This window comes from Mucor velutinosus (genome assembly GCF_035048745.1).
Source record: "Mucor velutinosus strain NIH1002 chromosome Unknown tig00001540, whole genome shotgun sequence".
In the NCBI taxonomy this organism is placed as follows: Eukaryota; Fungi; Mucoromycota; class Mucoromycetes; order Mucorales; family Mucoraceae; genus Mucor; species Mucor velutinosus.
In genome coordinates, this window is record NW_027041893.1 from 804783 (window position 1) to 819839 (window position 15057).

The 15057-nt window shown below is 39.6% G+C and overlaps 4 protein-coding genes across 4 annotated transcripts; 2 read left to right on the top strand and 2 right to left on the bottom strand.

Annotated features, from left to right (window-relative positions):
- Positions 1-176: 176 nt before the first annotated feature.
- ATC70_004369 (uncharacterized protein) lies at positions 177-1527 on the top strand (the record flags this gene model as incomplete). Its single annotated transcript, XM_064823673.1, has 4 exons — positions 177-753; positions 804-887; positions 947-1225; positions 1295-1527. 4 exons carry the CDS (start codon positions 177-179, stop codon positions 1525-1527), a joined length of 1173 nt encoding a protein of 390 aa, XP_064688498.1.
- A 5539-nt stretch (positions 1528-7066) lies between these two features.
- Positions 7067-8550, top strand: ATC70_004370 (uncharacterized protein; the record flags this gene model as incomplete). Its single annotated transcript, XM_064823674.1, has 5 exons — positions 7067-7269; positions 7320-7676; positions 7731-7978; positions 8052-8140; positions 8206-8550. The coding sequence occupies 5 exons, from the start codon at positions 7067-7069 to the stop codon at positions 8548-8550; spliced, it is 1242 nt and encodes a 413-aa protein (XP_064688499.1).
- A 172-nt stretch (positions 8551-8722) lies between these two features.
- On the bottom strand, positions 8723-9031 carry ATC70_004371 (uncharacterized protein; the record flags this gene model as incomplete). The annotated part of the gene is made up of 1 exon (XM_064823675.1): positions 8723-9031. The coding sequence occupies one exon, from the start codon at positions 9029-9031 to the stop codon at positions 8723-8725; it is 309 nt and encodes a 102-aa protein (XP_064688500.1).
- Positions 9032-9597: 566 nt separating this feature from the next.
- Positions 9598-14110, bottom strand: CPR6 (peptidyl-prolyl cis-trans isomerase cpr6; the record flags this gene model as incomplete). The annotated part of the gene is made up of 8 exons (XM_064823676.1): positions 9598-9765; positions 9830-10064; positions 10126-10259; positions 10327-11847; positions 11904-12210; positions 12267-13737; positions 13797-13980; positions 14045-14110. 8 exons carry the CDS (start codon positions 14108-14110, stop codon positions 9598-9600), a joined length of 4086 nt encoding a protein of 1361 aa, XP_064688501.1.
- Between the last annotated feature and the right edge of the window lie 947 nt (positions 14111-15057).

Below are 15057 nucleotides of genomic sequence, written 5' to 3' on the forward strand. Positions count from 1 at the left end.
AACGAAAGAAAATTGTCCATCCTCTGCAAGCACTGCAAAGCGCCATCATATTTTGTATCTTAATCTCTTTGGCGAAAAATAAATTAGTGTACTCCGTAGTGTTACCTTACCTGCCAACATTAAAGTACTTTTTCAAATAAAAGTCTGACTGAATCTTCTCTTTCACAACAATTACCATGCGCTACACACCAACAGCCAAACAAGATACAGATGATCTTAGAAAACTATTTAACGATGTCAGTAAGCTTGTTAGAAATTATGCAGACCAACACCAAGAGCAAAATGATGATATTGCTTGCTTGGTCGCCGGCCATCTCGTTAAAGAGAACATGGCTGATTTTACCATCAAGGTTGCTCCTGCCAGCAGGAAAAGAAAAGCAATCAGTGGCTATGACATGTTCAAGCAAGAGATGATGCTGCAGACGAGTGAGGTGTCCTCTACTGCTAGCACGGGAAAACCCAACGATTTACAAAACTTGATGGCCAAGTATGCGGAAGCCTGGAAGGCGCTCAAGAAAAACAACCCTGACAAGGTCAACCAACTAAAATTGAAAGCCGCAGAAAAGACCAAGGCTAGGGATGCAGAGCCCATTACCACCGGAGGAAGACTCGAAGTCTACCATAATGATTTGAATACCATCACTAAAAGCCTCGTAGCGATGCGAGACAAATACAATTTTCATGCCGTCTTGTATCATTATACAGAAACTGATAACGATTTTATGTATCCCAGTGATATTTTTTTTAATTCCAGTAGGTAATTCAATGATCTGTGTTATTCTGAGAGAGCTAACAATGTTTAGAAATTGCCTCTGACAATGTGGATTCTGTGCATAAAGTATTAGGACATTCACTGGATTTAAGTTTGCTAAAGACGTTTATGAAAAGTAAGTGGGCTTGACTTGAAGCTGGTCAACGATTATATCAAACCCTAAAATCCAATTAGCAACGTCTGAGGCCTCATCTGTCCCATCAAGTCCCACTGCTGGGAGTCCTGTCCAGGAAGATTCGGCCTTAGGCGTTCACGCTGATAGAGTTGAACGTCTGCCTGGTTTGCCTGCCTCTCAGATGGAGCCACTTCTTTCGAATTTGCTTCCCAACGGTAATGCTCCTGCTCGTTCTGCTCTTGCATCTACGTCTGCTACTGTTTTTGATAATGACAAGGAATCACTGTTGAAAGCGGAGTACCTCAAGGGTATTCGTGAGATGGCTACGCAAATGACCTGTACGTGTATTTGCTCCTAATGATTCTGTTACAGTTCATCTAATTGTTGATTATTTTTCATACATTTAGCGGCCCTGAGATACTCACAAGTTCCTTGGACTGACCTGCTAAAAAATAAGCATGGTGAACTTCATCTTGTCAATTGGCCAGAGTATAAACACCCAGATACTGAGGTGGAAACGTCTCCTTTCCATGAACTAACTGGGATGGCAAATTTGGATAATTTAAGTTTCTGGTATATAAAGCTTGTGTATGAAGGCATGAAAAATGGTCCAATAGCCATTGTACGTAGACATCAATAAAAGGAAAGTCCAAGCGCAGTTGGCAATGTACGCACATTGCCCAACTTTACAACATGATCTACATAATTTCCCTGAATGGCATCGTAAATTCATATCATAGGCTGGATTAGAGCGATACATAAGACTTATTTCACCGCGTCTTTGTTTCAAGGTCTTAAACTAGAGATTGATTCATTATAGAGGCTTAAACTAAAGATTGATCCATTACAAAGGCTCAAACTAAAGGTTGATCCATTACAAAGGCTCAAACTAAAGGTTGATCCATTACAGAGGCTCAAACTAGAGGTTAACTCAATACAGAAGCTCAAGCTAAAGGTTGACCCATTACAGAGGCTTAAACTAGATAATGATTCGTTACAAAGGTTCAAACTAAAGATTAATTCATTACAAAGGCTCAAACTAAAGATTAATCCATTAAAGAAGCACAAGCTAAAGGTTGATTTATTACAGAGGCTTAAACTAGATATTGATCCATTATAGAGGCTTAAACTAAAGATTGATCCATTACAAAGGCTCAAACTAAAAATTAATTCATTACAAAGGCTCAAACTAAAGATTAATCCATTACAAAGGCTCAAACTAAAGGTTGATCCATTACAGAGGCTCAAACTAGAGGTTAACTCAATACAGAAGCTCAAGCTAAAGGTTGATCCATTACAGAGGCTTAAACTAGATAATGATTCGTTACAAAGGTTCAAACTAAAGATTAATTCATTACAAAGGCTCAAACTAAAGATTAATCCATTAAAGAAGCACAAACTAAAGGTTGATTTATTACAAAGGCTTAAACTAGATAACGATTCATTACAAAGGCTCAAACTAAAGATTAATTCAACACAGAAGCTCAAGCTAAAGGTTGATCCATTACAGAGGCTTAAACTAGATAATGATTCATTACAAAGGTTCAAACTAAAGATTAATTCATTACAAAGGCTCAAACTAAAGATTAATCCAATACAGAGGCTCACATTAGAGATTGATCCATTGGAGAGGCTCAAACTAAGGGTTGATCCATTGCAGCGGCTCAAATGACAAATAATTACCAAAAAAGGCAATTCGTTTGACTGTGTTTTCTGTCAATTACTTAACTACAGATTAGTACAAAAAAGCAATAATAAATGTATATTCATATTTATGTAGTATTGTATATATTAATCACAAGTATTATACTCTGAAATTATTTCAAATTTAAGTGAATAATGAAAGAGAAAAACGTATAAAAATCTTTTTCCGATTTTTAATCGGAAAAGTTGTTAGGATTTAATATATTTTTCTTCGATTTTAAATCGAAAGATGGAGTTAGTAATAGGTCAATATGGAACAAACTATGATTCTGGGTTTGAATTGATTTTGGCTGGTGGCAATATCAAATGCCATTCTGCTCATGAAGATAACCGAAGCTATTGAAAGCTCATTAGAAGGAGATTGCTGATAGAAAAGTGTAGTAAAACCTATCTTGACTAGTTTTTTTTTTCTTTTTTTTTTCTTTTTTTTTTCTTTTTTTTTGCTTTTGTTAAGCATTTATTTTAATTACATGGATTTATTCGGTGCAAATTGCTCGTTTAAATGTAATCTTAGTTATTCAATACTTGATCACCCTTACAAGAAAAAATCACGCTATCATAGACGGCTAAAATATTATGCCTCATTCTAGGATGAGGATCTGATAAACAATGCATCAATGTTACTTCAAGCAAGAGGCAACTCTATCTATGGTTTCTTAATGATACTTTTATAGCTCAACACCGAAGGATGTGCCCCGCGAGAATGAAGAGTGCAGGTCAACAAAGCCTAATTATTCATCTTGCAGTTTAAAGACAACAGATGCACAAGGTACATGTTGCCCTGGAACGTTTCAGCATGGTCAACATCGGAATAAGAGTACAGATAAAATGACAAAATGCGTTGCCATACGATTTTATCGTGTTTGATTTAAGAAATTTTACATGCTAAAAGCGCCGCAATGTAACTTGGAACACAAGCATTGATTGGTACCTTTTACAGCACCCTCAAACTTAAAAAGTTAATAATTAGCCACAGACGAAGTGGTCTGTTACTCGTTACAATTTTACAGCCTCATATAATGTGGAGGATTGCATAATAGTTCTTTTTAGAAGTGCATCTTTAATATTTCCCATATAAAAGATGGGCTAGAATCATGTTTCTCCACACTTTTTTTTAATACAATTGGAAATATAAAGCTTCTGATATCTTCTATCTTGAACGTTTACCCAATTAAACCGAATTTTTGTGTAATGGAAATCCGTGATTTGAGGTCCTGCAATGAATCATGGTGAGATAAAGGGATGATCGCCTTGTGGAGAGTTTGAACGCCAGATATTACTCTGGGCATGCATCAAGGTGGCGCTGTGGTTGAGATCAGGTCTCTTAGCTGATCTGAGGTATGGCACTGCTCTGGCTCCTGTCCAGATGCTGATATAGCTTATTCAATGAAGCATCCTGTTTTGCCATCAGATAAAGAGCGGACAAAGTATTGCTCCGCAAAGCAATGTATTAGTATATATTGATTCACGAAATCTCCATTTTAATTGATTTCTAGTCTTTACACAGGAACAGATGAGCGCGCTCCTACTAACCTCCCATGTGTTTTATCTGCACACCTATTGAAGTGCCTGCTGCGTATAATTTACTGATCAAAGTTCTCATTCGAATTTTTTTGTTGTATTTACAGTATTTCAATTGACTGCAAAAATTTAAAATACATAATTTCCTTTGTCATGGTTATAAATCTCTTTAGCACATCTTCAGTGGCGTCACATGTTACAACAAGCTCTTGGTTTCAGCAAGCCTTACTCAATTCAAGTACTCGCAGCTCTGAACACTGCAAAATCTTGATGAGTGATTCATCAAATGTCTATAGAATCCACAGCACAGGGTACCATTGAGTGGAATTTATACGATTTATTCAAATGTAAGGACTGTACATTTTGGTGCATTCATATAACAGAGGGTTGTAGTACGTTATGTTAACATAAGTATCACTCTATATATATATATATATCAACTATTGTACACATATGTATTCACATAAACTATTTTATGAAAGACGCGCCAGATCCACATTAGTCCTTCAATCGAGCTATAGCATAAATCCGATTTTCATGGAGTATAGTCATACAATCAATGTCCAAGTACATAGGACCTTGTAAAACCGTATCTGATTTGATCCATCCGGACTTGTTTGCTTGCCAGTATTTCTCTATTTCAGCTGAGGTAGTGCTGTCCAAAGTCTGCCAGGAAGAATCAAATGCAATTTTCCAAACCGCCATTTTTCAATACGAGAAGAGGAAGATGAAAAAGAAGGATAATTTCAGTTTTTTTTTTCAAGAAATTGAAAGGGTTCCCTATTTAAAGGAACTTTGCAAACGGGGAAATAATAGCATTTTGTCTGTAACTTCCATGTAGAGTAACGGTTACCAAATGTACACAGACGTTTGTCTATGATGTATTACTAAGTGAATTTGAGTTTAATAATATAATAGCACTGTGTAACTATGCACGCTTATTAAGTGCTGCGTTTTTGACATTTTAGAGCTGTGGTCATCATGTGTGATATATTAGTCATGCAGGTGCAGATACAAATCTAGCAGTACAAATTGTAGAAATTGAAATTTCGATTTCAATGCATTACAAATAAATTCTGTAATGGATCTACAAAGGCGATATTGCCTTTTATCATATTAATCTGCACCTAAAATACATCTAATAACCGCAAGTAAATTTGTCACCTTACATATATTTATACAACATTGCTTCACATGCCAAGGCTGGTATTTAAAGAAAAGTCGCTACTGTGATGAGACGCCTGATAGAGATTGAAGGCAAATCATATATATATATATATCATCTGTGTGCCGAAGTCTGTTTGATTGACAGCGAGAACAATGGAACAATGGAAGATTTTTAATTTAACTGGGAGCGGAGGGTCCCAGACTCTTGGATTCACAAATTCTGCGGCTACCAATTTCCATAAGGAATCTGCCAGCTGCTACAGATACATCTCTATATGCCACATATACTCAATTCAATCTTCTTGATCGAATTACGTGCACACAGTCGTCATTTCAAATGTCTATCGACCATTGTCAATTACAAATTTTATTTTATATGTTTAACCCTTTAGGAAAGTGACATTGGAAATGCCGGAGGCATTTCTATTTCCAGAGTTCTTGATCCTGGATGCATTAGCTCATTAGAAACATTGAAAATGGAATAAATGACCATAAATCACAGGTATTTCCAGCGTAGCATGCTGTTTGTAAGCATTTGTAAGCGTTTACATGTTCGGATCAATCCACTAGATGAGTTAAATCTTGTTCTTGGATTTAGAGTTTGTGTAAATCAAAAGCTGAGTGCAAATGAAAAACATCAATGGTTAATTTATTTGCCTGTAACTCGGATCAAGTGTCCCATAGGTACTCGAGTTTGTGTTCAGGTTGACTGATCAACACTAGGCAGAACTACAAGGAGATGAAACGAGCTGAATCTTTAGGTTTAAGCTTTTTGAATACCTGCAAGTATTGTAAATGCCATTCACAACAGAGCTCGATAATTTTCAATGTATATCAACACAGTACTCATAAGCAATTAGACACGCTCTTGGCGAATTTCGAAAGTAAGCTACAGATAAGTGGACTATATCGCCGGCGATCAAAGATTAGTCGATTTCTAATGCTTACTACAACGCATTTCCGACCATTCTGGATGGGTTTGAAGCTACATGGATGCATTAGTTCAATATTTCTTAGATGCAGATCAGAAAGTTTCTCAATCAAATGATGATAAATCAATGTCCAAATGAACTTTCAATCACGAGATTGCCAACATACCCAATAGATGAACTTCAATGGATTTCAATGAACCTACTTATTAGTGGTCCTCACATCTCATTAAGCACAAATAGTAATTGACACAGTAACATTGATATCGAAGAATCAGTTTTGTTGAGGTAAATTGCTTCCGGTGTCTAATTTTCGAGTAATCAGACTTGAAACTCCCGTCAATTTGATGTGGCTCATCGTTCAAGGTCAAGTGTTGAACCACAAGATGCACTTGTCACTTTTCTGACAAGACAGAGCTCTCCTTCTCGGGAAACGGCACAGTTAGAGCATTTAACACAATCAGCGCCTTTGTATCGGGCTTCAGTGGTAAGACAATGCAATCTTACAGTGGCCTATATCATGATTGAATGCTGCTCAGCAATGCACGGCTGATAGATCATCATCCAAGGTTGTTGCTGTCTATGACCTTCCCAATGCTAAGTTCATTTCATAACATAATCCAACATTGTAGCCTTAATATGAACCTAAAAAGGCAACAATCGATGACAAATTATCTACGGCTATTGCTCTGAATAAGCTCTTTCGAATAGTGGCAGCAGCATTGTTCATAAATGTGAGCTATTGCCGACATTTGATTACAATTGGCTCCTGGGCTGACCGTGTAAATGGGCAAGAGGGGAAATATTTTTTGCATTCTTTTTCTTATTTCCCTTGTCACCCAACGCGCCAAAGCTACAATGAATCCAGCATTAGTGCAAGGACAACATGCACTCGTCTACAACCCTATGCTTCCGCCTGGATGGATAGAGCATCGCACACCCACTGGCCAGCCATATTGGTACAATACCATCACAAGACAAACTTCCTGGTTGTTTCCATCCCCTTTACCACCACTTGCTCCACAAGAGGCCCAGCCCAGGAAGAAGAAGAAGCAGACCAAGTAAGTCTAAGATGTTGAAGAAACAAAGCCTGGCTGTAACCATGAAATAGAAAGAAGATTCCAGGTACAAATTGGCTTTTCGTTTTGACGCACGACGGATACGAATTTTACTATGATCGAGATACAAAGACGTCTGTTTGGGAGATGCCTGAGGCATTAAAGGAACCCATGGAGGAACTCAAGAAACTAGACGAGGAGAAAGAAATAGAAAAGAAGCTAAAGCAAGAAAACGAGGCTAAATTAGTACAAAAAGAAAAAGAGGATGCAGACAACAAAAAGAGGATGCTAGAGGAACAAGAGGCAGAGCAAGAGGCTAAACGAGTCAAGTTAGAGCAAGAAATTGCGCAGGAAAATGGCGATACTGAGCAAAAAGAGCATGCCAAGGAGGAGGATCTGGAGGCAACCGAGTAAGTGCAATGTAGTTTGAGATGCCTGACAGCCATATTGACCTGATCTGTTAGAATGACAGAGGAGGATATCATGTGGCAATTACAACAGATGGCCGAGGCCGAGGTGGAAGAGACACAGGCGGCAGTACAAACAACACCAAAGGCAAAGGAACAGGCCAAGCAGGAACCCAAAAAGCCTGAGCTGTCAGAAGAAGAGTGCCTGGCTCAATTCAACCAATTGCTAGCAGAGAGAAACATTTCGCCATTTGCCATCTATTCAGCCGAATACCCCCAATTGATGACAGACCCCAGATTTTCATGTAAGCAAGCAATGTTTTTTAGTGCAAATTACACATTAAAAGGCTTGATTCACTTAATTTATATTTTATTTAGTGGTACCACATAACAAACAAAAGGCATTATTCAACAAGTATTGCAATGAACTGGGCGAAAAGATCAAGAACGAAAAGAAGAATAAAAAGGTAAAAGAATAGAGGGTATTTTGTGTATGCGTATATGTGTGATATTTACAATGCAAAATGCGTAGAAACCTGAAGACGAATTTAAAGATCTGCTTGTTTCCAAGGTAACTCAAAAGATGTACTGGGATGATTTTCGCCGTAAATACAAGGACGATCCACGATTCAAGGCCGTTTCTGTTACCAAGGAGAGGGAAGCTCTCTTTAAAGATCATGTGAAACATCATCTGGGAAAGAAAAGGCCAACAGATGAATACATGGATCTCTTGCGTGACACAAAGGATATCCGGCCAGGGATTCGATGGAGAGATGCCAAAAAGATTCTTGAAAAAGACGATAGGTATTATCTGGTGGAATCAAAGATCGACAGGGAGGATTTGTTTCGTGATTATCTGCAAGACATGTCCAGGTAGATGATTAATAAATAAAAAAAAAAAAACCTAATTTCTCTTTCAAAAGCGTGATTTCAAATCATAAATTTTCTTTGTTGCCATGGCTGCTGACTTTTTTTTCAGTTGTGTGTTTGGTGATGTTGGTGGTGGGGCATTTGCAGGCATTTGAGCGATGAGAAGATCTTGGCTGCGGTTAATTGTAATGATATACTTTGGGTGGTTCTGTTGTAAATCTAACAGAATGGTGCGAAAGGCTCTTGTGTGGTATAATGATGTCTTTGCTGGCGTTATGAACATTGCTGCTACTGTCTAGTGATTTCTGATTCATTGTGCTTGGTGGACAACTGAATCGCAACAATCTTGATTTTATCATCATTTCCTCTTCTTTATGTTCCTCTTTTTCTCTTTCTTTGATGATGGCTTGTAGTAACGCAAAGCTATCGCTTCTGCGATGGCGTCTGTGATCTAAAGGCGATGGTGGAGGTGATGGCAATGAGGACATATTTCTCAAGTGAATAAATAATAGTACGGAAAAAAGAGAAAAAGGAAAAGAAATCCGTATTTAAATACCTTGGAAAAATTGAAAAAAAGAAGGGGGGGGGATGATCGTGAGGCTTACAATTGGTAAACCAATCAATTCATGTAGATCCTCATTTTGTCGATCTTTTTGTGATCTTCTCGGCAACCTATTCACCCGCGTTTTAGTCCTTGCTTTCAAAACAAACATGACTATCGACCTTAAAACCTTATTAGACATAGATCAAGTTGTTGGTGAGCTCGCAATGGCAAATGTCTGACTTGTAGATTAGCACATACTGCATTTAGTGGATTCATTTCGCTGTGAAATCACCAGATAATGGCATGCAAATCAGTCTCCAATGTCATGACGTACAAATCAGCTTCCAATGTCATGACATGCAAATTACACCAAAAAGAATTTTCGTTTCAAATTTTAATATGTCTTTCGTAGGATTTGCAATGTGAATAATATGAGATCTTGAATTTTTATTATAATATATATATGTTGAAAAAAAAAAGAGAGAAAGAGAAAAAAGAAAGTGAGAAAGATTAATTATCGTCTTCATCCTCGAAATCATCGTCATCGTCGTCTTCTTGATATCGTGGTTGTGGTTTTGATCTTTGTGTGGGTTGGTTATGGTGAGATGGTGTGGATGATGCAGCTAGCGTTAAGACACCACCTGGACACAGTTCTTCTAATTTAGCATCAAAAATTTTCTTGATAAAAAATATGAGCGTCAGTGTCTGTATGAAAATCATGTGCCAATCCATCTTGATTTACCTGCATCTCATTGGCGTCTTCATATACAAATGACCCTTCCTCATTGAAGATCCTTGCATTGTTGAACATGAGGTGGAAATCATCTCTAAAGTGGGCGATCGTTCTATAGTAAGTGGAATTGAGACGTTTTTTGATCATGTTCATAGATATCGGGTTTTTGATCATTGTGTAATAGAGAGGGTAATCACGCTTGCTAACCAAATCCATAAAGAGCTCACTTCTACTACGGTAAGTCCTACAGTTGCGCTTGGTTAGTCGTTGTATGCTCTTCATTCCAAGTCAGTCAGACCACTCACTCTTCATCTTCTTCCACTGCCTCTTCAACGGCCTTATAGCATTCCTTGAAGACTCTCAGCATGTTCTCTCTCAATTGAGGAGGCACTGTATCTGGTTTGTTGAGCTCGTCATTTTTACCACGCTTGCGTTTAGACTAAATATATATATGTAAACATGAGTATAAGATGTTCCCATGTTGTATAACAGTGATACCGTGTTACCTCCGGTTCTCCCTTCTTTGGTCTTCCTCTCTTTTTACCAACAGATTCATCATGGGTGTAGCTTTCTTCGCGTCTGCGACGTCCAGGCCGTTTGACTTCTTCTACGGGCTCAGGCTCACCCAGCATTCTTGCCATGCGCTTCTGTTTTCTTCTCTCCTTTTTAGCAATCAGTTCATCCAGATCCACATTGTCGTCTTCTAACGCATTGAGCCATTGCTCTTCTGTTAAACCATCGTCATAACGAACAGAGTCTCGACTACGCTGACCACGGCCAAAGGAAAGTGGATCATCAGCATCGTCAGGTATAGGATCATCGTTCAGGTAGATCTCTGGTAATTCATTTTCTGTAATCAAACGTTCAGGCTTGCCGCGACGGCCCATGGCTTGCCAGTTGCGCAGGTCATTCTCTTCTCTTTCATCATCAATACGATGGAACACGGGGATATCAGATTCATTTCTCTGCAAGATTTCATTCAGCTCCTCATCATCAATATCTTCGTCATCACCGTCGTTCTCTTCGTCCGCCTTGTCTTCCAACAGAGACCTCAAAAAGGCTTCACGATCCTCTTCTGTACTGCGATTATCGAATTTACCAGCTTGAATGACCTTGCCATCAATGTCCAACTTGTAATTTGCCCGGGCAAGAATGCTCTCTTCAACCGAGTTGGTAGAAATCAAACGGAAAATACGCACTTCCTTGGTCTGACCAATACGATGTGCACGATCCTGTGCCTGCAAATCTTGATGAGGATTCCAATCAGAGTCAAAGATGATGACAGTGTCAGCAGTTTGCAAATTGAGACCAAGACCACCAGCACGGGTACTGAGCAAGAAGACAAAGTAGGGCGAATCAGGTGCATTGAACAGGCGCAATAGCTCGGAACGATCGTCTGCTTTGGTGGAACCATCCAAACGCAAGTAGCTGAAGCCCTTGTAATTGAGGAAATCCTCCATGATACTCATGACTTGTGTCATTTGGAAGAAGATAAGCACCCGATGACCTGTCTGTTGCAATTTAGGTAACATACGATCCAAGAGCTCGAATTTGCCCGAAGTACGGAAGAGTAGATCATTTGACATGCCACTGGGATTCACCAAAGACTCGACTTCCTCGAAAACAAAGGGATGGTTGCAAATCTTACGCAGCTGCATAATGGTGTTGTTGAGGCCCTTGACGCCAGATTTGCCCTTGACGACTTCCGAGGTGTAGAGGGTACCGTTGCGTTTCATTTGAGTATATAAATGTGTTTGCAATGACGACAATTTGCACTTGATGACACGCTCCACCTTGTCTGGCAGTTCGGATTCGACATCACGCTTCAAACGTCTCAGCAAGAAAGGACGCAACACCTTGTGCAGACGTTTGATAATCAATAGTTGTTCTTCTTCGTTTAGGCCAATCTTGTCATTGACACCCTGTGTGTTGAAGGGCGTGTTGAACCATTCTTCAAAACTCTTGACACTCTTAAAGATCTTGGGCAAGACGAAATTAAGCAAGGCCCACAATTCAGGCAAGTTGTTCTGGTAAAACAATAGTTTTAGCACACGGATCAATAGTCAGCATATCCACATTTTACCTGCAATGGGGTACCCGTCAAAATGAGTCTGTACTTTGTATGATAGTATTGTCTAAGCACAACAGTCAACTTGGAGTTGGTATTCTTCATACGATGACCCTCATCTACAATCATGTGCAACCACTTGACCTTACTGAGAATAGGTCTGTCCTTGATAATGTACTCAAAGGTGGTAAGGAGAACCTGGAAGTCATTGTAACGGATTTCATTTTGAAGCTCTTTACGAGTATTAGGAGGGCCCTTATAGATGATAGTCTTGATGGCAGGTGCCCATTTCTCGAATTCCAATGTCCAGTTAGTGAGAGTGCTATATGATGCTGTTACTATATTGACATTGCCAGGTACACTCCATATACCACTTACGATAAAGGCACAATAATAAGATAAGGTCCATTCTGTCTCTTCTTCTCAATCAAATAGGTGATCAAACTGATGGTCTGAATCGTTTTACCCAAACCCATTTCATCAGCCAGGATACCGTTCAAATGATTGTTGTAGAGAGACACCATCCATTGGAGACCCTTGAGTTGGTAATCCTTTAATCTGCCGCCCACCAAGATATCAGGCTGGACAACCTCCTCCTTGATACGATGAGTTACTTGGAAGTAGTCGTTCTTTGCGTCAGGATCGCTTGCTGTCATATCATCATCGTCGTCGTCCAAATTGATGTCAGTTCTGTACATGCTGTCGTTTTGTTGCTCTTGAACAGCCTTGGTCAATGAGTCCAAGAAGGAGCCGGTTTGCTTCAACAGCTGTGTCAAACGAGTATCCTTGGCTTCGTCGATCAACTTCATATAGGCTTCTTCATCGTCATTCTTCAAAGCACGAATACGCTCTCTTGAAATACGCTCAGCACGCTTCTGCTCCTCCTTTTCAATGTGTTGGTGGTATTGCAATACAGCTCTTCCCAACTTCATCTGCTTGGATCTGTAGTTGGCTTGGGCAATGGTCAAGCTACGGCCATGATCACAAATAGTTTGCAAGTAGTCCAAATGCTTCTGCTTTTCACGGTGCTCACGGTCAGTACGTTGCTGACGCTCGATCTTTTCAGTCATACGAGCTTCACGCAAGGATTGCTTTTTCATGCGACGATAAGCTAAACGGTCAGCGGAAGAAGCCAAGGTGGTGGAACGCTTCATGCCAGCCATGATCTCCTCTCTCAGTTGCTTTTGTTTGCCCAACAAACGCAATGCCTTCAGTTCCACAATGGCTTTGAGTTTGATGGATCCATTCTGTTGACGAATATCCTGTTCCAGTACTTGTGTTGTGTCACTGAGATTGCTCGGCAATTTTTCGAGTTCGGTTATGCGATATTGGATGCGGTTGAACATACGACGCTCACGTTCAGAAATGATGGCATAGGGATCTACACCAGCGGGTGTAATACTGGGAATCAGCAAACGTTGTTGACGCGAAGCATGAGAAAACGACGTAATGGGTTTCTTCAATAAATCGTAAGGTGATGCATAAGCGTTGTACTCGATTTTTGCTGCTGCCTCTGCTACGACACCCCCTCCTCCTCCTCCTCCTGCTACTGCTGCTGCTGCTGTTGCTAAAGGCACAGTGGCGGTGACGTTGGCTGATACGGGGGCTGTAGTTGCAGCAGGTGTAATTGCATTAGCAGGCGAAGACAACGATGGAATGACGGGTGGAGTCATTTGTTGAGTGGGTTGCTGTTGTCCCACGGTGGGAGGTTCCATCAAAGCTGAAGTAGGTGACAATACAGCTTGTTGAAGGTTAGGTGGCAGTACTAAATTCTTGGAGATGAGCTTGTAAGCCAAGATTTGATATTTCAAAGCAGCTAGCTGCTGTTGAGAAAAAGCAGATGGCATATCTTGAGTTGATATAATATGTGAGCAGATGGTGTTAATCAGTAAATCAACGCATATTTACCAGGATTGAGGCCATTTGCAATGGGTGAAGCAATGGATGGAGATGAGTTGGAAGATACTATCTGATCAGGCATACCAGGACGCGTTTGCTGTTGCTTTTGCAGGCCTTTCAAGAATTGCATTATCTGAGCATACTCTGGATTGTTGTCTTCTTTGGCACCTTGCGATTGAAGAAATCGAACGCGCTGTGCACGGATCTCAGGTTAGAAACAATCATGTAGAAGAGGCATACAATGAATAAGGTGTTACCTGAACAAGGCTTTGCAGTTTTTCCTTGTTGATACCACCCGGTGGATGGTTAGGCAAGGAGTTCATTCTTTTTAATAATACTACAAAATTTGTTACTAAAATGAACGCGCAAATGATGCGATAAAAAGTCAATTAGTCCTACCTTTGGTTACTATTCTATATTTTGAAAAAAGAAGGTTTTTTTCCTAATAAAGAACTAAAATACAATACAAAAGAGAATGGTAAAATGTGTTTGCTGAGAAGAAAAGGGGGGGGAGGGATGTTAGCTGATGGTGGTTGTTAAATGAAAAAAGTGTGTACTGCTGGCAAAGCTTTACTAGGAGTCACATCGGATTAGCAATACTTTAGGGAAGGCTTGCTGTGGGTAATTCATCAAATGAGGGGTGGCATCCAATGTTGAGCAGCGATGGATCCCACACAGCATGGCATGGCATATTGACACTCCGATAGCACTCATCTTGACCTTTAGCAAGCTATAATTCAAGGCGACATACATCATAACATGTGCTCTTAACGTAGAGAGCTTCTCTAACATATCAGGTACTCAAAAATATAGTTATATTGATAGAGCAAGTTATAATCACATTTGCAAGTTGTGTGAATTTGGCCGGATGCTAACTTTTACTCTCCTCTCAACGTCAGATCAGACAGCATTTCACCAAGGATCGAAGGCTGTTTACTATGTGCTAATCACTCTGTAGGCTAGCAATAGCCTTGAAATCAGAAGCATTGGAGAATGGTTGCTGAGGACTCCTTCAAAATCGACATTAGCATTGCGAATGTCTCGACAATTGCAAGGGCGACGATGAATCAGCCAATGGCCATCCAAAATGTATTCTATCACATCCAGACATTTCAAATCATTTACATCGTTTTCTCGCGTAAGATGCATGATATGTTGAAGGTAAAATCTATCCTATTGATAGATATACACAGCATGGTACTCGCAGAGCATCTCAAGTAACTTGTATCATGGATTTTTTTTTTTTTGAATGAATCCACCTGAAAAGGCA